The following is a 24,998-nucleotide window of genomic DNA, read 5'->3' as shown; positions in this document are numbered from 1 at the left end:
GGAAGGATGGGCAAGCCCAGAAATGTTTCCACCATGAAGATGGAACCTAAACAGAAGAAACAACAGAAGAGCAGTGTTGAATGAGCATTGCATATGGAGATTTTGATGAAAAGGTTCCATCACTAGTAAACTTTCAATAAACAAAATCATCCATTGGTTGAAGAGGCCGATAATATGGAAAGTTGTAGGATCATCAAAGAACCAATGAATATTAAAGGAGCCCCATGCATTAGAACGCGGATCAAGCAGATCAGAATGAGGGAGTGTTTCAAATTATTGACAAACACTTTTTTCGTTAGGTCTGCTACTAGTCATGAGTTGACTTCATGCAAGGAATTTAAAATTTCAAAGAAATTGATCCAAAAAAATATATATAAAAATAAAATAAAAAAATAATAATTAAAAAAAAAAAAAACAACCCATGTTTCAAATTCTATGCAATCTAAAGAATACATACAACAATTTATAAGTACATGTTTTTCTATATTACAACTCCCAACCTTAAAACACTAGTACTGTTATAAAGATAACATGACATTAATTATTTTTATTAGAGATCATTCTACTAAATGTCCAAGTCACCAACTATATGGTACACAGTCCCATCATAGGGAAAAAAAAAAAACAAAAAAAAAAAAAAACAACTCTATGGTACATAGATTCCAAGTCAAATTCAAGCACCAACTCCTTTAAATCTCCTTGAAAAGTCGATATCTGCTACTGCTATTCCAGTTGACAACTTATCTGTAACAACTAACAACAGAGATAATAGGGCCGATGGTACACAAACATCATTCAACACTTAAGAAAATTATAAAGTCGAGTATTTTAATATATCCAAAAGTCCCAAACAATGCTACAGTTTCTTTTACTTCTTTAGAACTATACCAACATTTCTTTTTTAGGGTCGTATCTTACCCATTGGTAAGCAGTTTATATTAACTTAGGAAGTTAGATATTTTTGTTGATTAAATTTTTTTTATAACCCAAATAGCATGGGATACATACAAATGGCCATGATCTCACCTTGACTAAACTAATTCATCATAAACCAGGGTGAGAAGTACAGATTAGATACTCGGAAAATGACAGCCCTCACACTTAGGATGCAATCTCTAGAATGGTGAAACCTTAAAACCTGAAATGACCTCTACGTTAGCTAGCTGTAAGACCTTGAGAAGCTGAAATCTGCAAGCAACGTGATCAAGAAGGGAACATATTGCATTATGAGTAAGCGAGAAGTGACTCTAGTTGAAATACCCCACATTCATATCAACATGACTTTTGATAAAGTTTTTGTTTTGTTTTTTTTTAGATCAGCATTGTACATTTCACAAAAAAAAAAAAAAAAAAAAAAAAAAAAAAAAAAAAAATTTAAAAAAGAATTAATACTCAGAAAATCTTGATAAACATAATCAGGAGCTAAATTGAGAGAGAGACTCATGAAATAGTTTTCTCCTGTGAAATTTGAACAAGGTAATTAGCTTACCAGGAAGCCGCCCAGCTATTGTTCCCTTTTATCATTATGCCTTCCTGCTTGTGCTGCAGCAATCACCTGCAAAAGAAAGGGTCATTAAAAATGTTTTCTATGAATGTAACTTGATGGCCTGACGAAACTCTCATTTGATAATTCTAGTTATAGATTCTTATAGAAGTAAAGATCCATGGATCAACAATTATCCTGAAGGTTTCAAACACTAATTTTATTGTGTTTAATTTTGAGGGTTGAATCAAATAGATGATTAATTTTATTGTGTTTAATTTTGAGGGTTGAATCAAAAAGATGATTAATTTCATTTTATGATGTATGCTTATAGATTGCTTGTTTTGGATTACTGTAGGTGCGATTGTAATCATGGAATATTTATATTTTTAATATGTGGAGATAGATAACGATATTAAATAGTGTCTGGCGGTTTGTAATTATGCCTTCTAAAAGATTGAGGTGATCAATCTTATTTTTCATAATACTAGGGTGGTCAACGCATGCGATGCGCGCGATATAACCAGCCAATGCGAATAAGCTATCATAACTTGTCTTTATACTTTGGGAGTGGTCGCTTGATTTAGTTATGTTGGTTTTATGTGACAAATTGGAAAAGGATTACAATGTAAAGCGTTTAAATAGCTTGTACGATGTACATATATAGTTATAAATCTTACAATTAGCAAGCATTTTGCGCGTGAAATATAAAAATTATTTTTTTGCATTTCACTTATAAATTATAAGAAATTCAAAAAACTACAAATTGTACATCAAGCTACAAAAACCAAATTGGTTAGTTAATAAGTGTAACATTTTTTGATTATTCTTTTTTCTTTTCCCTTTTCTATTAGTTCATTTATGATTCAAGTAATTTATTTTGAAAATACGAAGAGTATAACAGGAGTTAATGATAAAATTAAGCAAAATTTTGTTACAATTAATATATTTAGTTACTCAAATTTATAATTGCGCCTTAAAGTTTTAACATGTCCGTTTTGAATACATGAATCATATCGGAAAATGATAGATAAACATTAGTTACATTGATAAATCATTAAGATGATACTCATTAGATGCAAATCACGTCACCACAAAGCAAACAAAATCAAAACACAAAACCGATGGAGCACGAAAAGACTGAGAAGGTCTACACAACAATTGCTATCAATAATTTACCTAATCAGCATTTGGAGTTTAGACAGATTAGTGCTACATCCAACAGAATAAATACATAATACATATACTTAAGCAAATACCAAAAATACTTCATAATTCTCAGACTACATACAGCCAGTACCATTAAAATTAGAGGGCTTCAAGAATATAGCCTTAGAGTTTCCCGCAATCATATCTTGTGTGACTCGATAGATGGCGTAACACAACAGCTATGATTAGCACCAAAATCTCACCGGAAAAGTGGTATCTTTTACCAACAATACACCTCTAAGGTAGGTTAAGATTGATAAGAAACTACTCGTCGTCTCCTTTCCTTCAATATTCATCCAGAGTCTCATTTTACGCTCTTAACCCCAAAATGTCAATAGCAAATTTAATGAGCTTGACAAAGAACCATTTGCATCCCATAAGAACTCAACAACAGTTGTAAATTCTAAATTCTACAACCCCCAAAATCAAAACCAAAGTACAGCCTAAAGATCTTAAACAAAAACCCAAATTAATGAATGGAACTTGAAAAGAATTATTGTAAATTACCACCTCATCAACAAAATAAACAGGGGTTTTAATTATATTAAATTGATGACACCAAATGAATGAATGGAATTTGAAAAGAATTATTATAAATTGTAAATGACAATAATTGCAAAGAACAAGCATACATATAAATAATTAGAATTTCAACTATAAAACCTTTGGTTAAATTTACATGCAATATCAGTTAGAAACTCTACCCCGTATTGAGTTTTATATAAGCTTGGATTGATGACACCAAATGAATGAATGAATGAAATTTGAGCATAAATACAGTAAATTATAAGTGATAATAAATTTGATTGAATGGAATGTGAAAAGAATTACAATGCAACAATAACTTGCAAGCTAAATTAGATTTTTATGACTTATCACTAAAAAACACGCCTACATGCCAAATGTCATACAGCAGTTAAAATATATTACAGCAATTTAAAAAAAGATAAATAAACAAACTTACATATATTTTCAAGGCTATATACAAAAAAGTATTTGTAAGAACCATACCATTAGCATATAAAAGATTATTTATATAGTCAAATAAATATTAGAGGCCCTGCTCGTGGTTTAATTAATATTTTAGAAATGGAAACACCCTGATTTCTTATTAGTGCATTTTATCTTCTTATAAACTATGCATCATTAAGAAAGCCTCAAGGTTCTTAGTTTCCAATAACATCAGCAACTGTATTCTCAGAGCAACAGACATAAGATATTGCTATTAGATCCATCAGCTAAGCAAGTTAATGAGAAGTTTACTGCCAAGACAACCCTCATTACAGAAATTTTCACCAAGTAAAGAGACATGCAATGGGAGAGGTAGTAGGACTTCTGTACAATGCAAAAATTAAATAGGCATATTATACCTAAAGCCATAAGCTCAATTACTGCAAAATAATATTAGGAAGTGATACAGGCGAAAAAGAATTATAAGACTAATTAGTTTACTAAAATGGATCAACCCACACCCCATGAGACTCGTAATTGAGTTGAGTTGAATGACTTGTAGATATTCAATAAGCATCTTAGCACAAAACATAACGCATAACAGAATTATGAAGTCATAGGTTACAATAAAAGGTTTTATAGTTAAGACTAATCCATATGATTAACAAGTTAATTCACAGCACAAAACATCCAAACTAAATCTAAGTAGGGAAAGAGCTCAGTAGAGATGAATATAATCAGCTTGACAGTGAGACCTATTAGCTAAAAAGTATTTCAAGTTTTTAGCACAAAACAGCAAATGATGAAATGTTGTTCAACACTTATAAAGGGATAATTCTGCTCAACTTGATACCAACAACAGCCAAACATGAAACATGAGATAAAATAATGCGATTGATTAAAAAACACAATGGCACTAGATTGTTCCAAAAACAATGTAGTGGGATATACACTACCATGAGAAGAACATACAAGTATAGAATGCAAAAATTACAAAAATACAACAACCTTAAAATCAAATTCTGAAAAAGAAGAGTTTACCTTAACATATATGGCCGTTGTATATATGAGGTGAATTGAAGCCGAGGCCGGGGTGAATAGATCACCTGTCAAACGACAACAAGAACAATTTTTGTTTTTGTTTTTTTTTTTAAAAAAAAAAACATATAAATGTAAAAATGTGTTGTACAAAAGCAAATTTAATATGAAAATCAACCAATTGAGCAGAATAGAAAGAGGCCTTCCAACGGGTAATGCTTAGGACAATCAAATTGGTGTATTTCATTTGCATACATTGTTCCTGGTGCTTCATATACTGCAATTATCCAATTTTTTATTTTTTTTTTCTCTTTTCATAATCCAATCAATTTAGAGAAAATAAATGAAGACCCAGGCCGTGAAATCATAAAAGGAATAATACCCAGAATTAATCAAAACCCTTGAAAATAGAACTTCGTATTACCTGTAATAGAAGATTACGAATGACTTTGTGCTTGAAAACGGAAGGAGGAACGTCAAGATAATCCCCTCTATAGTCCAGTGAAAGGAAGCCAACTTTGAGCTTTAACCCCCATGAACGACTCTAGATGTTCGGCCTCGTTGTCGGTGAGAGTGGCGTCAAATTGAGGCTTGGAATCGTTGAATTGGACTCGCCGGCTATTGTATCTGTTGCTATGCCACTCCATCTTCTCTGACTCGCTGGCAATTGAACGGTTTGAATGGTAAGATGAAGGGTTGCACGGAATCTGATAATCGAGATTAGAGAGAATGGGAGATGATAATTAGGTGGAGCGCATGCGTGGAATGTTATAAGGTGGAATGTCAAATTGAGGCTTGGAATCGTTGAATTGGACTCGCCGGCTTTTGTATCTGTTGCTATGCCACTCCATCTCCTTTCTTTCTTTTTTTTTTTTTTTTTTTTTTTTTTAATTCCATTCACAAAAACAAAAAAAAGTGGAGCGCATGCGTGGAATGTTATAAGCTACACATATGATAGAAGCAATTACGTAAATACACATTTTTATTTATAAAGGTCACAACACTGTTCATAAGAGTCAAGTTAAACTTTTATAATGTAGGATAGGAAAATTCTACATTGACAATTTGGTTTCACAAATAGTTTTGTATATAAACTTATTTCATTTACATGGCAGGAAAACATTTCTCTACACAACGTTCCTTCTCTTGCTAGTAATCAGATTTTCTTCCATTGCCACACTCGCATAGAGTAGTCAGAGTACCATCGAATCCCTTCTGAATATTTCATCAGCTCAGTAATATATTATTGATGTAAAAGCTCGAAAAATACGGCACAAGATCCTGCTCTCCCAGTTGTAGCAACCAATGCTACTCCAATGAACATGGTGCAGCCTGAAAAACCAAATGAAAGTGCCACTGAAGTTCGAGAGAATCTGCCCAGGAGGCTCTTCCATAGCAGCATTTTAGTTTCGTTTCTTACAATAAATGTGCTTTGATGTACGTTTGATTGAAGCTTTTGCTTTGTCATAAGTTTGTTTCACTGGAACTTTTGTGTTACATAATGAATATTGATTCTCCATTTATGCATAAAATCTGCATCACATGTTACTTCCTCCATTAAATGTTAATTGCAACAAAGGGGTATTATTTGTGAGATATAAAATATTCTTTTGTTGCAATTAATATTTAACGGATGAAGTATTTCTTTTGAAAGGCAGTCTTGTATTGGAAGTAGAAGGTACAATAAATCCAAGAAGGTGTGGAAAAGTTCGAATCATGCATGTTATGTTTTCCCAATGCAAGATCTATATTGATGCTAGACTAGTAACTCTGCCTCACCATTCTATTTTACACCCCCCAACCTTAATATACCAGTATTATTTATGAAGAAAACATTACATTATTAGAGATCATTCAATTGTCCAATTCACCAACTATATGGTACACAGTCCCATCATAATAATGAAAAAAAAAAAAAAAAAAATTAAACTATATATGGTACATAGATTCATAAGACAAAATCAAGCGCCAACTCCTTTACATCTACATTACTCAGGAACTCAGATATCATATAGAGAAAGCTTTCCAGAAACCAATAGGCTATCATATAGAGGAAGCTTTCCAGAAATTAATAGGCTTCCGTTGCTGAAACAAGATTGTAAAAAGTAATTTGCATTAGTAACTACCTACTAATATTGAAATACTAAATGTATTTCTTGCTATAAAATCATAAACATTCAAATAATGAAACATAGATTCATCATCTTTGTCAGAGTGTCAGTCATAAGTACCTGATCAATGGGCATCTTCATTCTCACAGATTCAATATATGAAAAGTTGATATCTGCTACAGCTATTCCAGTTGACAGCTTATCTGTAAAAATAGAGATAGTAGGGACGATGAGACACAAATAGCATCCGGCCAACACTTGAGTAAATTAAGAAGTCGAGTATTTCAATATATCCAAAAGTCCCAAACTATGCTATAGTTTCTTCTACTTCTTTAGAACTATACCAACATTTCTTTTTTGGGGTCGTATCTTAACATTGGTAAATAGTTTGTATTAACTTAGGAAGTTAGATATTTTTGTTGATTAATTTTTTTTTTATGACCCAAGTAGCATGGGATACATACAAATGGCCATGATCGCACCTTGACTAAACTAATTCATCATAAACCAGGGTGAGGAGTACAGATTAGATACTCGGAAAATGACAGCCTCAGACTTAGGATGCAATCTCTAGAATGGTGAAACCTTAAAACCTAAAATGACCTCTACGTGAGTTAGCTGTAAGACCTTGAGAAGCTGAAATCAGCAAGCGAAAGGAGAAGGGAACATTGTGCATTGTGAGTAAGCGAGAAATGACTCTAGTTGGACGGGCTGGGTTTTATCAGGTCATCAAAAGCTGGATCTGGAAAGTAGATAACATAAAAGAAGTGATTGAACAGGAATTTACAAGGAAGAAAATTATAGCATGCCTGTTTCCTTTTCCCTCTCTCTAATTAACACACTATCTAACTTATAAAAGAGACCGGAAATAATAGGCTTGAGTTGTATTCATTTAGTATTTATGTCTCTCTGTTGAAACCCTCTCTCTTCTACCTTAAACTCGAAAGACTGAGGTGTAGTAGAGAAGATAGTTTAGTTTGTCCTTTGAAGATGATTTTCCAGGACTCCCAGAGTGAAACTATTTCTCGCCTTGTGATCCTGAGATATTAAGTTCTTTCACTTCCAAAGGATTGGTTCCAAACTAAGGGTAAGGTTCATATCAAGGCTCCAAATTCTTTCACTTTCATCTCTAATAACTAACTTAGTAGTGTGGTTGTGGATTACATCCCAGTGGCCTTAGACAGTTAATCTTCAATTCTGGAATACCCCACATTCGTATCAACACGACTTTTGATAAGCTTCTTTTTTTTTTTACTCTTTTTTTTTTTTTTTTTTTTTTTTTTCGGTCCGGTTCGGTTCAGTAAATCGGAACAGGCCCTTACTTTACATCAGGGACACACACCAACCCACTGACTGTGGGACGGAGGAGTATTTGGCATATAGATTTCTTTGGCAATGGGAAATGCGTCTGTTTTGAGGTAATAACATCATGTAACAGACTAACAGCTCAGAAGTTTGTCTTTAAGCCTTAAAAGAGTCAAATGCTTTTGAAAAGATGCTTGGCTTTACTAATATGCAAGAAGGAACCTTACCAGAAACAACAAGAAAGGTGTACTCTGTACTGTGTCACATCATTTATTTTTTTTATCAAGGATTGTTCATTTCACAAATTCAAAAAAATAAAAATAAAAATAATATATACTCAGAAAATCTTGATAGACAATCTAAATTGAGAGAGAGATTCATGAAATAGTTTTCTCCTGTGAAATTTGAACAAGGTAATTAGCTTACCAGGAAGCCGCCCAACTATTGTTCCCCAAGGATCAATGATCAAAGAGTCTCCATAGCTTTCCCTTTTATCATTATGCCTTCCAGCTTGTGCTGCAGCAATCACCTGCAAAAGAAAGGGTCATTAAAAATGTTTTCTATGAAACACATACAATGACGGAACTCCCATTTGATAATTCTAGTTATAGATTCTTATAGAAGTAAAGATCCATGGATCAACCATTATCCCGAAGGTTTCAACACTAAAGAAAATCTTATAGCTGATAGATCTAATTCAGCAAACAAGTTCTACTTAAAATATAACATTTTTATAAATGATTTATAGTAGAAAGTAACATTTATGATGATGAATAAAGACTGAAGAAAGCTTGGTCCATGTTGAAGAGGTCTTGTATAATATGCTCACAGTATTTCCAGGATACATAAGATCGACGTTTTGGTTTAATGAATTAAAAATGCTAGAAAAGTCATAGACTAACGACGATTTATATATTTTTGGTTAGATCTGAGTCGTTATATCATATAGATTTAATATGAGTCGTTTATTATACTAATCTTATATCTGTATTTGTGATCAATTAGCAGTATATTCAAGAGGTCCTTATACTACAGTTGTCTGATTAATTAGCTAAAGATACATACGATCAAATAAGTTGGTCTACAATTCTCCCATTTCCATCTTAAAGTAATTGGCTCCTTCATTATGGTATTTGAACTGTTTCTCTTCTTGACTATCTTATACAGCTGGTAACTTGTTATTTGATATAATTTTAAGGTGTCATTGAACCTTGATAATTTGATTTTTGGTTCTCTTTTACTCTATTTTTATGCAATTTTTGTGTATTATATACTTCACAGGTTGTTTGTGTTTTTGTTGATATTTTAGGCCCAAAGACACCCAATTGAAGCTCATGGATAAAGAACCAAAGTTAGAAGCAAGGAGATGATGGAAAGAAGCCAAGGCAAATGAGCTCTAGCCAAGTTAAAGAGAAGAGAGCAGGGGCGCGGCCTCTCCATGGAGTGGCGCGACCTCTCCTGCTGGCGCGGCCTCTTCTGTCCATTGGATAGACCTCTCCAAGTCTGGCCTAAGGTTCCAGCCTCCCGTATCAGTTTTGAGGAGTTTGGTGTGGCACGACCTCTCAAACATGTGGCGCAGCGGCCTCTCTTGGTCAGTGGAGAGGCCTCTCCCACATGATACTAAAGTTCTTGCCCACAAAGTCAGTTTTGGTGTTTAGGATTCAGCGCGACCATGCCACATGGACCGGCCTCTCTAGATCAGTGGAGAGCCCTCTCCACCTTGCTGTAGTACTTCCTGTTGTGGTAAGAATTCGTGAATTTTTGGAGGCGCGGCCTCACCAACATAAGGGTGCGTGGCACGGCCTCTCTAAGCCATGGCGCGACCGCGCCCATCTTTTCCTGCAAACTTTACTATGTTAATTAGGGGGATATAAATAATTCTTTGGCTTCTTTTTTGTACAGATATTCAATTTGTTGGTTTTTGTTCCTTCTTTGTTCTTGGTTTTTTTGCTTTTGCTTAGGATGGCGATATAGAGCTTGTTTATTTTGAAGAGGGGGTTGATTGTTGTGATGTTGAGGTTGGTTTTGGTTTTTGTTGTAGTTGTTTTGTAGAGGGTCATGGTTGTGTTGTTTATATCTCGTATTTTGTTGTGGTTTCCAACCTTGGTTGTAGGGTTGGGAGTATTGATCATTTCTTTGCCCAACAGCTGCCGCTTATTCAAGAGTTGAATTACAATAGGAAGATATGTGATCGTTTCGTCCACAAGTCTCACAAGACATGATTTGTGAAGAGGAGCTTGCAGATGTGAGGTTGCTAGGTTTAGCTCGTGAGCTAGCATATCAAACTTTGATGCAATAAGATCTTTTGCACTAAGATCATGAATAACACCTTTCTTTTATTGGGTTTTCCTTCGATCACCTCCATATGCGTAGTGCTTAGCGACTTCTTCAATCATTTTGTAAGCCTCATCCATTGATAGCTTTTTAAGGCTACCACCAGGTTGGCCAAATTAGCCCTAGAAATAAGAATAAGAACATCATAAAAGCTTTGCACGATGATCCATGATGTAAAACCATGGTGGGGACATTTCTTTGTGTAATCCTTGAAGCGCTCCCAAACTTCCCTCAATTGGTGATTTTCCTTCTTAACTCGGCGGTCTTCTCTGGAGGACAATACTTTCTAAGGAAAGCTCTTGTTACTTCATCCCACGTTCCCAATGATCCCTCTTCCACGGTTGTGAACCAATATTTTGCCTTGTTTTGGAGAGAGAATTGGAACATATGCATCCGAATGAACTCTTTAGTGATGTTATTTTGCTTTATCGTAGTGCACAATTCAAGGAAGTTGTCCAAATGAGCGAAAGGGCACTAATGAAAACTTCCCCTAAATTGATCACTTTGGATCATTCGGATGAGTTGCGGTGAAAGCCCAAAATTGTTTGCATTGGAGGGGAGAAGTATGCCACTCTGAAGTTGGAAAGCATTGGGGTGGTCATAGTCTCATAGCAATGGTCGAGTAGGAGGAAAATTTTCACCCATGGTAAATTCCTCGTTAGTTCCAAAAACTTCTTTCGGGCCGACCCGAATAAACAATGGAGAATTCACCGCAAACAAGAGCTTTCCTTCAAAAGTATTGTCTTCCAGAGAAGACCGCCGAGTTAAGAAGGAAAATCACCAACATCAATCAAGAGGTAGATGAGACACTAAGGGAAGCTTAGGAGCGCTTCAAGGATTACACAAGGAAATGTCCCCACCATGGTTTTACATCATGGATCATCGTGCAAAGCTTTTATGATGGTCTCACTCCTATTTCAAGGGCTAACCTTGATTCCGGAGTCGATGGTAGCCTTAAAAAGCTATCAGTGGATGAGGCTTACAAAATGATTGAAGAAGTCGCTAAGCACTAGCATATGGAGGTGATCGAAGGCAAACCCAATAAAAGAAGGGTGGTATTCATGATCTTAGTGAAAAGATCTTATTGCATCAAAATTTGATATGCTAGCTCACAAGCTAACCAAGCAACCCTCACATCCGCAAGCTACCCTCTTCACAAGTCATGTCTTGTGAGACTTGTGGACGAAACAATCACATGTCCTATTGTAATTCAACTCTTGAGCAAACGGTGGCGGTTGGACAAAGAAATAATCAAAACTCCCAACCCTACAACCAAGGTTGGAAACCCAACAAAACACGGGATGGAAACAACACAACCAAGGCCCTCCACAAAACAACTACAACAAAAACCAAAACAAACCTTAACATCACTACAATCAACCCCCTCCTCAAAATCAACAAGCCCCAAATCGTCATCCTAACCAAAAAAACCAAAACTAACAAAGACCACAATATAACCAAACCCCACCCCTTCCTCAAAAATCTGGCTTTGAGTCCGTTCTTGAAAATTTCATGACCCACACAATCAAAGAAGCAATGCAAAACATAGACAGAAGCACAAGCTTGAGTTTGATACAAGGTTGATATTGCAGGAATTAGGTAGACTCAACATAAGGATGGTTATATCTTCAAGATGAAGGGTGTTAAACTGCTAGAAGTATACATGGACTTATAGTGTAAGTAACTTCATTCATATGTTGTGTCATGGTAATAGCCCTGTTCTTCCCTCCTTTACGATCTTTAGTTGTAATTCACCTTTTTTTTAGCTTCATGCCAGCTAGTGATTGCCAAAACAGAACCATAAATTATGTTTCAAATATGAAACAGTAATTAGGCGCTTATGGTAAATTTCATCACATGTCATATTCTCATATTCATGATAATAGGTCCCTTTCACTCCTTGATGCTCTCCAGTTGAGATTCACTTAGTCTTTCACTTCATATCAACTAGTATTTGCTAAACTAGGAGTCCAGGACCAAAATATATTGATTGAAATGAGACAGGACAATGGTCATTGCATGAGATTTGAGAATAGAGCTTAAAACATGGTTCTACACAGTACTATAATATTGCACAGCATCAAACTATTAATGCTGCCACAATGAGAGGAATCAGCCAGAAAGAGTGGGTGATGTACTGCTGTGTGTCTTGGTGGAGGGAGGGGGTGAAGGGGGGGGGGGGGAGTGGGGGTCGGGGTGGGGGGGGGGGGACAATTCAAGCCCTTAGATAGCATGAGACAGGACAATGGTCATTGCATGAGATTTGAGAATAGAGTTTAAAACATGGTTCTGCACAGTACTATAATATTGCACAGCATCAAACTATTAATGCTGCCACAATGAGAGGAATCAGCCAGAGAGAGTGGGTGATGTACTGCTGTGTGTCTTGATGGAGGGAAGGGTGAAGGGGGGGGGGGGGGAGGATAATTCAAGCCCTTACATAGCATTGACTTTCAATGGCACGAGCACGCAGAAGTATCTCCCAGTGGGCTTGACCAGTTATCTTTGTGAATGCTGAAGGTACCAATAGAACCTGAATATTAAACAAGATGTAAGTAGGTAGCATAGTAGTTGTACCAACTTAAAATTCACAGCAATAGAGGTGCTATTCCTACTTGAGCTTGATGATGAAACCGTAAGCACTCATACATTTCTGGAAATCGTAAATCATAGCAAACAGTGAGGCCCAAGCGTCCACAGGGACTATCTACTGCCACAACATCCTTGCCTGAAAATTGAGTACATCACCAAAAGAGTATAATCTGTATTCTGTAAATATCCTAGGAGATGAAGAAAGAAAATTGCCAATTCAATTTACAAAAAATAAAAGAATAAGGCAACGTTATAAGACCAAACAAGAACAAAATCTAGTATTTGTACCAGTGGTGTATTGTCACTAATCCTAAAAAAGCCACTAGACTAATGTCATGAGTTTTTCTTATTCAACCATTGCTGATGAAAACAGCCCAAATACCACTATTATTTACAAAACAGCACAAGAATAGCAATAGGTATTACCTGTAACTGCAAATTTTATATGGTACACAGTGGCAATTTTACATCATTTTGGTAAACAAAATTGGGATAATTGAAAACATTAGTAAGTTCAATGGCATTTCCAGGAAAAGTGACAAAACTTGATGGCACAGATGGCTTTTGTCTCAATCCGACTGCCTAGAATACAAGTTGCTAACCTGCTTCAGTAAAACTGCTTTCCTTATAAACCATTCCGCCAGGGACATCGACATCAAACCTTCAAAACAGTAAACAAGACAAGGATCTCAATTAATAACCTTTTAATTGCTCAACCTCCCCAAAGTTCATTGGCTATTTTGGCCTTTTGGGGGCATGCTATCACATTAATCAGGATCATAATTAGAGAAATAATGAGCTCAAGGGAGACAAAAAAAAGGTATAAAAAGCCAGCTCTTGAATGTCTGACAATTTTGTAATTTCATCTCGTACAAAAGTAAGTTATACACAGTTTTCTCAGGTCCCTGGCACATTTCACCTCAAAAATTCCTGTACAGAAGTACCCACTCACGAGTGAAGTTTGCAAGTTAAGAACTCAAACACTGCAGGATGGCATGAGGTCCCTCACTCTCAGAATGTTCGTTCTTGTAGAAAATGGTACAGTAGTGCTTGATAAAAAAGAAAAGAAGTTAGTCAATTGAAAGGAAGCAGTAAAACATACAAGTGTATTTTGGAATATTTGCTTCTGATTTTTCCAGTATCATCAACTATCACATGTGTGTTACGCAAATGAGAATCGTCAGATGCCTTTTCCTGAAAACCTCCGAGAGACAACCATATCTGAGATTCTCTGCAATCCATGCCAAAGAAAACAGTCAAAGGAAGCAAGAAGCCGGAAATGTCATTCACCTTGAGAATATGACTTTGACTCAAAAAATATCCATAGATGCACATGACTTGAACTGTAACACTTTCCAAGAACCCACAAATTGATTTGAAAATGAAACATAGGGAAAAATATTTGGTGAAAGTATCCAAAGGCGAAAGTTATAGATTAAAGGGAAGGAAGATATGTTTATACAAGCTAAATTGCTAAAAGCATTATTCATCTGATCAATGATAGATAGGCCTAAAACTAATAAAACTAGAAATATTATGTAAGATAGTACCTCACCTGGCAAGACTGCAGTATCCTTGCATTATTGGTCCATCCAATGGTTCCGCAATCTTAACGCTGTCCCCAAGATTAGCACCTACATAAGAGAAACTCTCTGGAAAGCAAAGCAATTTGGCCCCAGCAGCTGCTGCTTCCTGTGATAGTAAATTTGAGCTCCATGTAGCAATAGTAAGATTATAGACTCAAGCGTATAACAGAATGTGGGAGAAAATAGAAAGATAACCCAAAGGGTTTGATTTAACTAAACCAAAAATACAAAATTAGACCATGAAGATGCTAGAGTCAACCTAAATTCAATGTAACAAAATAGTAATTATCGTAAGATTTTGAATTCCTAATAGACAATAGTATAACCATGCATTGACCTACACCAACTTTAAATCTCATGGAGAAGTGAGGTGACTAAATACCCTATATAGTGCTAAAACAGAATTGACAGATTTTTTTATTGATATGCTCCTAACATATATACCACGGGTAATTTTCTGCCGGCAGCTGATTGCTACTTTAGCATAACCCTTTTAAGATAACATTTTTCTATACTTAAACAGGATGAATTACTGAGATTGTTAGGACAAACAATTCATTTCATGTATTAAAGAAATTGGATCATTAATAATTTATAGTATGTTCTTCAAAGCAATGGAAAGTTTAGAAGAATTTCAGTTCAAACCAAAATGGTGCACATATTACGGAGTAAATTTTTTGGAACCGGAGGGTTTAGTTACATTTCAGTTCAAGAATTAAAAGTGACGTCATGACGACTACATGTATTTTATCAAGAACTGTACCGGTTAAAGGAATCAATCTATCAATAAGTATTATTATCTGGGAACAAAAAGCAGCTGCACATAAACTGAATTATGATGAAAAAAAACTAACTTTTTTGGGTGCAAAAGAGGGGCTAATCCCAGCAAATAAATAAAATTTTAAGCAATTACAAAACATAGCAACACTATAGTGATGATATCTTCTTCTAGACTCGTCCCAAAATCATGAAATGGCCTCTAGCAGTATTGTTATCTTGCAAGCCTGCTAACACGACAACACTTCTCTTCACCAATTAATTCGTGGCTCGATTACATTAGTGATAAAAATGCACTAATGTAATCTCTACCTGGTAGTATTTTGGCATACTAATGTTCTAACAGCTAATCTTTTATCAATATTCTCACATAGATTCTCAATGTCTATCAAATTTCTCACAGAGATGCCCAAATGTTTTCCTGGTCACCTAACAGTTAAGGTCAGCATATTGGAATGCTCCAATCGTCTATAGTATCAATCTCTAAGAGCATCACTAGTCAATCTTTGATTCTCAAATTAATGTGTCGTGAGAAGTAGATTCAGGATTTACTAAAGCTGATTTTTTGGCCAGATGCTGCACAAATCCTGTAAAGTCTTGGTGCGTGATTGTTGGCTTGTTGCTTGTTCCATTTTCTCTTATGCAAAGAATAGATTATAATGCCATCATGCAATTGCTTCCTCAAGTACTTGACTGAGTCTCTCCAATCTCCATACACATCATAAAGGTAAGGCAGTAAGGGATCTCCTTGTTATATCCTTGTGTTTGGAGTAAATGATTGTGTTGGTTCACTATTCCATAAGATTTTCAACTATGAAGACATACACATTCCCTATTGCTTCAATAACAATTGAGAAATTAGACTTACCAACAAAGAGTGTCATAAAATCAAAAATCATGCATGTCCAATAATTTCTTAAATTCAATTATCAAGTCCATAAAAGATAAAACCAATCGCCCCATATGTATTCTTCATAGAGCAGATCACTTCTCGAACTATCGAAATACGGTCTATGACATGCCATTCCCGAACCAAACTAGGTTGAAGTAAGGTGGGAAAGAAACAGTTTAATTCAGTTCACTAAAGCTTAGGTGATGATTTTGTGGACAACATTACAAAGGCTAATGGTAAAGAAATGAAAAGCTTTCTCCAGGTTGTTGACTTCCAGGACTAACACAATAATGTTTTCGTTTAAATTTTCAAAGACGACTTTATCTTTCACTAGTGTCGACTTGTCAAAATTAAGCAATAGTGTCCCAATTTAATTTTTATATAGAAGAGAGCATGATATCTGTTAGGTTGGGCTCCTTGAGAGCTCCCATACTTTACCATCGCTTCTACATAACTCCTTATAAAGATTAAAGTCAAAATGAGGAAATAAAATCTTATATTTCTCTCCAAAGATCTATTCTACGAGTTGGGTTTGGGCTTGCCTGTCATAAATTTACCAAGGTAAATCTCCCACTCCTCAAATTTCCATAGTTATGCGTTGGTGACATTGGAATATTGGTTCCACTTAGACAGGATCATATAACCCCGACATAGCCATTATTACCAAAATAAGGGCAACCTTATAAGAATGGTCTACCACCCATGTGCATTTCAATCAAATAAAAAACATTAGAATGGATAATGCAGTCAGGTTCATGCAGAACAACCATAAATGCATTGTTTTTGTCCTGTACATTTCAGACCATGTTCTTGATTGGATTAGTAACTGAAACGAAATTAGGGATGCTATTTCCATAAAAACATGGATTGCAGGTAGAGTTTTTTGCATAAGAATTTGATATCAAACGTGAAACACCCACATCATTGGGTTACGTATTAAAATCATGGACTCATGGTCAACAGTAAAGTTCTAGCATTAATCCTATCCACGGTTAAAAAAGCGCCTCCATAATATAATTAGGGGGTTTGCAATCCCCTAATTATATTCATAAGGTTATAAGTTCATAAGAATCGGAACTCAACACGACATGACCTACATTTCAACGTAATCAAGGCCAAAATTCAGCTCTATCAGAAGGATAACAAGGTATTGGAGTGATACAACAAGACATGTGCAAACAGCGGAACAATACAGCAATATTAAACTGCCTACTTGGCGCTATTAAAGCAGAAAACAACAGAATTCCCTGAACTTAAGATAGTTAAGGTCAAGTAACTGAAATCATAATGTTCAGCCAAGATGACAATTTTCCACCTCATTTGAATTTGAAATACAAAGAACGGGAAAAAACAAAATTAACCTCAAAGTAAAATGGACCATTTTAAAAATTAGGCAAGTTCTACATGTACCCGGTGTTGGAAAAAAGGAAGGAATCCAAATGGCCTGACCCGGGCGCCCGACCGGGTGCGAGAGCAGCCAATCTTTTGGCTGATGCTCGACCGATCAGGAGCGAGAAGAGTCGTAAAATTCTAAGTTCCGTCGCCCGACAGGGCGAGCCTTGCCCGACCGGGTGCGAGAGGGAGCTTGGAAATTGAAGGAAGTTCGCCTGACCGGGCGCGAGAGCCGCCATTCTTTTGGCTGATTCTCGCCCGACCGGGCCCGGGTTCGGCTGTTGGGTTGCTTGGCCTCCTTAGATTCTTTTCTTCTTCAATCTTCTTGTAACCCCTCACTTAAGAGGTGTTTTATGTTAATTAAAACACATGTTTTACTTCTGATTTTTCCCACCTTTTCACTTTCCTTGATCTTCCATCTTCCTTCTTGTTTTCTATATATGTTGAAATCAGAAATTTTCTGATTTATCTTTTCATATACTTATGAGAAAAATACAAGAGCTAAACACATTAAGCTAGACACATTCTATATTCTTTGGGCATAAGTTTGCACAGGCTCCACCTCTCACTCTAAAGTTCCTTAGCGTGAGAGTGGTGTGTAACCTTAGGGGACGATCCGACGAATACAATTGAGCACCCTGTTTGCGCCAGAATTCGTTTTCAAAGGCAGTGATTATTCACGCCACACCGAATTTCTTATTCTCTTCTTCTTGTTCATTTTACTATTGTTTAGACTTCTATTTTACAATAATTTTGAAAACGAATTATGTCCATTACTAATAGTGTTTTGAGCAAGACTCTTCCCGACCTCTCTAAGTTGGAACCACTTGATGGTAACAATTATAAGAAATGGTCACAAAAGCTACTAATCTTTTTTGAGCAGTTAGAAGTTGATTATGTGTTGATTGAAGATGTCACTGAGGCAGTCCCGGCCATATCGGAAGCTTTGAAAAAGAAGGAGAAGGACAACAAGCTTGTTCGTGGCCATCTCCTCAACCACATGAATAATATTTTGTTTGATTTGTTTGTCAATTTCAGGTCAAGCAAGATAATATGGGATTCCTTGGAGAAGAAATATGGGTCGGATGATGCCGGTAAAAAGAAGTACATGGTGGGCAAGTGGATTAATTTTAAGATGGATGATGAGAAGCCGATCATGTCTCAAGTCCATGTCTATGAAAATTTGGTGACCGAAATTCTTGGTGAAGGCATGAAGATGTGTGAGACTCTTCAAGCCAATGTTCTCTTGGAGAAATTCCCTCCTTGGAATGACTACGGGAACCTATTGAAGCACAAAAAGGACATGACCCTCCAATAACTCATTAGCCACATGAGAACCGAAGAGGCTAATCGCCTAATAAGTTTGAAAATTTGTCTCTTAATTCTTCTAAGGCTAATCTAGTTGAATCTTCTTTGAATGTTTCAAAAAACAGGAAAAACTTTAAGAAAAAGGGGAACAATAAGTCCAAAATCAATTTCTCTCACAACAACAAAATCCAAAAATCCAAAGTGACATGCTATGGGTGTGGAGTTGTGGGTCACAAAGCTTTCCAGTGCACCCGTAGACATGGTGTCAAGAAAGATGGTTCTACCTATCAAGCCAATCTTGTGGAAAAGGAGGACATCATTGTAGCAGTGGTGGTTGAAGCCAACTTGGTGGAGAGCAAAGCTGAGTGGATTTTGGACACCGGAGCATCGAGGCATTTTTGTGCGAACAAAGCTTTAATGATTGAGTTTGAAGATGTCACCGACGGCGATCATGTCTACATGGGCAATAGTAGTACCACCGGAGTCCTTGGCAAAGGAAAGGTCCATCTCAAACTCACCTCTGGAAAAACTTTATTTTTGAATAATGTGTTGTATGTTCCCTCCCTTAGGAGAAATCTTGTTTCGAGAGCCCTTCTCAACAAAGCCGGCCTAAAACTTGTCTTTGAGGCCGACAAGATTGTAATGTCTAAAAATGGAGACTTTGTTGGGAAAGGTTACCTCGATAATGGTTTGTTTGTTTTGAATGTCATGAATGAGACTGGAAGTACTTCTTTTGCTTATATTGTTGAGTCTTTGGATGTTTGGCACAATCGTTTGTGACATTTAAATTCTTCTTATTTGAAAAAATTAAAGGACATGAATTTGATTAATTTTTCAATGGATGATAAACTTGACAAATGCCAAATTTGCGTTGAGGCCACACATACTAAGAAACCGTTTAAGCAAGTGGTCTCAAGAAGTACAAAATTACTTGAATTGATTCATTCGGATTTAGCGGACTTTTAAAATTGCACTAGTAGGGGTGGGAAAAATTATTATATTACCTTTGTTGATGATTTTTCTCGCTATACCAAAGTTTATTTGCTTAAAACAAAAGATGAAGCCGAAAGTGCATTTTTAAAGTACAAAGCCGAAGTTGAAAATCAATTGGACTTGAAAATCAAAAGAGTCAGGACCGATAGAGGTGGTGAATATGGAAAAGATTCTTTAAATGATTTTTGTGAAGCCAATGGCATCATACATGAAACAAGTCCACCTTACACACCCCAGTCAAATGGTATTGCCGAAAGGAAAAATAAATCTTTAAAAGAGACTATGAATGCCATGCTTCTTAGTTCCGGTTTATCCGATAATTTATGGGGAGAGGCGGTTCTTTCCGCTTATTATGTTCTTAATAGAGTGCTCCATAAAAAATTGGATAAAACCCCCTATGAACTTTGGAAGGGTTATAGTCCAAATTTTAAAATTTTAAAAGTGTGGGGGTGTTTGGCTAAGGTGGCTTTTCCAGATTTTAAAAGGTCCACCATCAGATCTAAAACTTTTGATTGTGTGTTCATTGGATATGCTCATAATAGTGCGGCCTATAGGTTCATGCTTTTAAATGATAAATCGATTTGTGAAGCTAGAGATGCAGTATTTTTTTAGCATATTTTTCCTATGAACAAGCCTTTGTCTTATAATGTTGATATGCATGCTAGTGAGTAAAGTGTGAGTGTGCCTTTGGTTGATTCTTTGTCTAGTTCTAGTCTCCCCTCTTCCTCTACCAAAGTGGTAGAAGTTGTACCTAGGAGAAGTAAGAGACCTAGAGTAGAGTCTTCCTTTGGACCGGACTTTTTGACTTCTTTTGTGGTAGAAGACTTTGATATGAATTGTTTGAATGAGCATGTTGTGTCTTTGTTTCTCTTGGAGGAAGACCCTAAGACTTATGATGAGGCAATGAGGTCTATAGATGCTAGTTTTTGGAAAGAGGCCATTAAGAGTGAACTTGATTCTATTATGACCAACCATACTTGGGACCTTTGTGACTTGCCTAAGGGTTCTAAACCTATAAGTTGTAAGTGGATATTCAAGAAGAAACTTAGACCGGATGGGACCATAGATAAGTTTAAGGCTAGGCTTGTCATTAGAGGTTTCACCCAAAGAGAAGGTATAGATTTCTTCGACACCTATTCTCCCGTGACTAAGATTGCCACCATTAGGACCTTGGTAGCTCTTGCGGCGATTCATGACTTAGTGGTCCACCAAATGGATGTTAAAACGGCTTTCTTTAATGGAGATCTTGATGAAGAGATCCATATGACTCAACCGGAAGGGTTTGTGGTGAGAGGACAAGAGCATAAAGTGTGTAAGCTTAGAAAGTCCCTTTATGGTCTTAAGCAAGCTCCTAAGCAATGGTTTGAGAAGTTTGATAGTACTCTTAAGAGTTATGGCTATGTTGCTAATTCTTCGGATTCATGCTTGTACTCTAAAGAGTTTGGGTCATCATGTGTTATAATTTGTTTATATGTTGATGATATGCTTATTGTTGGTACTAACCTTGTCGTTGTGAATGATGCCAAGGCTATGCTTTCTACTAAATTTGAAATGAAAGACATGGGAGAAGCCGATGTTATTCTTGAAATTCGATTAAAGAAAACAGATAATGGTTTTTCCATGAGTCAATCTCACTATGTAGAAAAGATTCTAAAGAAATTTGACTCTTTTGATGTTGTTCCTAGCAAGGTACCATATGATGTCAACTAAAAGTTAGTAAAGAACAAAGGTTCTAGCGTGTCTCAAGAGCTCTATGCAAGGGTAATCGGTAGTGTTATGTTCTTAATGAATTGTACACGGCCCGACATTGCCTATGCGGTGAGTAGACTTAGTAGCTATTCTCACAATCCAATTGAAGATCATTGGGTTGCTCTTTGACGGATACTAAGGTATCTCAAAGGTACCATGGAGGTATGCTTGCATTTTAATCGCTTTCCTAATGTTTTAGAAGGCTATTGTGATGCTAATTGGGTAACCGATAATGATGAGGTTGTCTCTACTAGTGGGTATGTTTTTGTTTTGGGTGGAGGTGCTATTTCATGGAAGTCCTCAAAACAACCATGTCTAGCTCGCTCCACCATGGAATCTGAATTCATTGCTCTTGAATTGGTAGGTCATGAAGCGGAGTGGCTCAGGAGTCTCCTAGCCGACAATCCATTGTGAGGGAAGTCTTCTTCTCCAGTGTCCATACATTGTGATTCTCAAGCGGCTATTAGAGTTGCCAATAACAACAACTACAACGTCAAAAAGAGACATATGCGTATGAGACACAAAGTTGTGAGGCAATTTCTCAAGAATGGAGTCATTGCATTGGACTATGTAAGGTCCGAAAAGAACTTGGCGGATCCTTTGACGAAAAGGTTAGCAAGAAAACAAGTTGAAGAATCATCGAGGGGAATAGGACTTAAGGCCATGTAATACACTATGTTTGTCCTAGTTCCTATGGTGATGGTGTTTGTAATGTGAGCTATTTTGTGAGGTTGAGTTACCTAAATTCTTAATGGGCCCTTGTGCTATTGAGATGCACGGTTAAAGGACTCACCTATGTGGTTGTGAAGACTAGCCATCTTCTATGAAAACTTGGCCGGTTTTCTAGAGCCTCCACTAGACCTAAGGTGAATATGCTTGGCTATAAAAGAGCATATCTCTTCGCGGGGTCTATGTAAATTTTGGAGTGATGTATGTGTTGTGAGGTTTTTGAGTTAGTCTTGGAGTTTCAAGGTTAGTCCACTCCATGATCAAGAGTCTAAGGGTTTCAATGTTATATCCACCCTTGCACTTGTAGCTCATTGCCTCATTTCACTAAGCACTAAGATTTCAAATTACTTATGTAATATCTAAGTGTTATGTATTAAACTCCTCTTATGCCCAATTTGTTGTTTATCCTTTCTTTGTTGATTTTTCTTCCTTCCTTTAGTGGGGGATTGTTGGAATAAAGGAAGGAATCCAAATGGCCTAACCCGGCGCCCGACCGGGCGCGAGAGAGCCAATCTTTTGGCTGATGCTCGCCCGACCGGGCGCGAGAAGAGTCGAAAAATTCTAAGTTCTGTCGCCCGACCGGGCGCAAGAGGGAGCTTGGAAATTGAAGGAAGTTCGCCCGACCGGGCACGAGAAGAGTCGTAAAATTCTAAGTTCCGTCGCCCGACCGGGCGCGAGAGGGAGCTTGGAAATTGAAGGAAGTTCGCCCGACCGGGCGCGAGTTCGGTTGTTGAGTTGCTTGGCCTCCTTGGATTCTTTTCTTCTTCAATCTTCTTGTAACCCCTCACTTAAGAGGTGTTTTATGTTGATTAAAACACATGTTTTACTTCTGATTTTTCCCAGCTTTTCACTTTCCTTAATCTTCCATCTTCCTTCTTGTTTTCTATATATGTTGAAGTCAGAAATTTTCTGATTTATCTTTTCATATACTTATGAGAAAAACACAAGAGCTATTAAGCTAGACACATTCTATATTCTTTGGGCATAAGTTTGCATAGGCTCCACCTCTCACTCTAAAGTGCCTTAGCGTGAGAGCGGTGTGTAACCTTAGGGGACGATCCGGTGGATACAATTGAGCACCCCGATTGCGCCGTAATTCGTTTTCAAAGGCAGTGATTATTTACGCCACACCGAATTTCTTATTCTCTTCTTCTTATTCATTTTACTATTGTTTAGACTTCTATTTTAGAACACCCGAGTACAAAGGCGCAGTTAAACCATGTCTACCCAAGGGATCAAGGCCCAAGGATACATTTAGAGGTGTTAAAAACCGACCTGACCCAAAACTAACCCAAAGACCCGAAAAAAATCAAATTCAGGTTTCAACTAGTATGGATTCTATAATTGATTAATTGAACCTGACTTAAATTAAAAATAGACCTGACCCGACTTCACAAATCGGATTGGACATCCGAATGGACACATTTTTACTCATTTGAAATTAGAGACAAAAATAATAATGCGTGGGCACGCGGGTACACGATTGTGATTCTACCCATTTCCTAAACAGCAGAATACAATCAAATTACATTGACTATAAGGAAATTAAAATTTTATTATATAAATTCATCAACAAAAACTCAATTTGCCTAAATGTATGATCAAAGGATTAAGCCAATCATTGAAAAATCAAGGAATAAAAAAAAATTGTACCTTGACTAGACGAGAACAGGTGGCAAAATTGGCCGAGAGATCGTTGACAGAAGTGATCTGGGCGACGGCAACTCTGGCTGAGTTAACGGCCATGGTTAAATCGCCGGCACGTGACCCCACGTGATATCTGGGTTGACTGGTGGTGAACAAGGGAAATGCTGCTGCTGTTGTTATTGATGCTGAGGACAAGCTGGTAATAACCGCCAACATTTCAACGTCATTCACTTCTTAATTCTATGTTTTTTTTTTTGGTTAAATACTACTCCCTCCATCCCTTATTTACATGCCTATTTCCAATATTTATTATTCACATAATAAAGAGAAATAGGCATATAAATACGGAACGGAGGAAGTATTTCCTTCGTCCTATAATATAATTCCAGTTTTCCTATTTTAGAGATCTAAAATGTTGCTCCTTTTTTTATTTTTGAATAGTATGTAAAGACCATTATAATCTCACTTTTTTAACTTTATTCATTGTACTTCCGAATTGGACGGAGTATTGTCCTCTGATTTTGGTTCGGCCAGGAACGCCAGACCACAAGCTGTCGAGCAAGAGGCAGAAAACCCGGACGCTGGCAGGCGGACGAGGAAACAAATATGGTAAATTTCGATGACATGTACGCGTACCTAGTCGGTGATGTAGCCCTCGCCTTCCTTCATGACAAATTCGACAAGTTCAAAGAATTTCTCATGTTTGGGAGAGGCTACCACATTCAGCCACCGAAGCATTCCTATTCGGTGGCCGCCTTAGATGATGAAGGGGCTCAAAGTAGGAGCTTCAATGTGTACTGGGCTGCCTTGGAGGTGGGCCTCCGCTTTCCCCTTCATTCATTCATCTAGGAGCTGCTGGACTAATATGACATTGCATTGTTCCAGCTGGTGCAGAATAGCTA

The 24,998-nt window shown here is 36.7% G+C and overlaps 1 protein-coding gene across 2 annotated transcripts; it reads right to left on the bottom strand.

Annotated features, from left to right (window-relative positions):
* Window positions 1-402: 402 nt before the first annotated feature.
* Window positions 403-24,331, bottom strand: LOC110689812 (nitrilase-like protein 2). Of its 2 annotated transcripts, XM_021866625.1 has the most exons (12): window positions 24,103-24,330; window positions 14,579-14,715; window positions 14,126-14,254; window positions 13,626-13,684; window positions 13,047-13,159; window positions 12,872-12,964; window positions 8,524-8,626; window positions 6,913-6,995; window positions 5,106-6,766; window positions 4,685-4,749; window positions 1,490-1,555; window positions 403-1,188 (listed from the first exon to the last, which is right to left on the bottom strand). In XM_021866625.1, exons 1-9 carry the CDS (start codon window positions 24,310-24,312, stop codon window positions 6,725-6,727), a joined length of 969 nt encoding a protein of 322 aa, XP_021722317.1. In that variant the 5' UTR covers window positions 24,313-24,330; the 3' UTR covers window positions 403-1,188; window positions 1,490-1,555; window positions 4,685-4,749; window positions 5,106-6,724. The 2 variants fall into 2 exon arrangements, with proteins under 2 accessions (XP_021722317.1, XP_021722318.1); XM_021866626.1 differs by lacking the exons at window positions 1,490-1,555; window positions 4,685-4,749; window positions 5,106-6,766; window positions 6,913-6,995 and having other exon boundaries at window positions 403-744; window positions 24,103-24,331.
* Between the last annotated feature and the right edge of the window lie 667 nt (window positions 24,332-24,998).

The sequence above is a fragment of the Chenopodium quinoa genome, unplaced genomic scaffold, assembly GCF_001683475.1.
Source record: "Chenopodium quinoa cultivar QQ74 unplaced genomic scaffold, ASM168347v1, whole genome shotgun sequence".
NCBI lineage: Eukaryota > Viridiplantae > Streptophyta > Magnoliopsida > Caryophyllales > Amaranthaceae > Chenopodium > Chenopodium quinoa.
The sequence above is the reverse complement of the archived record's forward strand: the minus strand, read 5'-3'. Positions and strand labels throughout refer to the sequence as shown.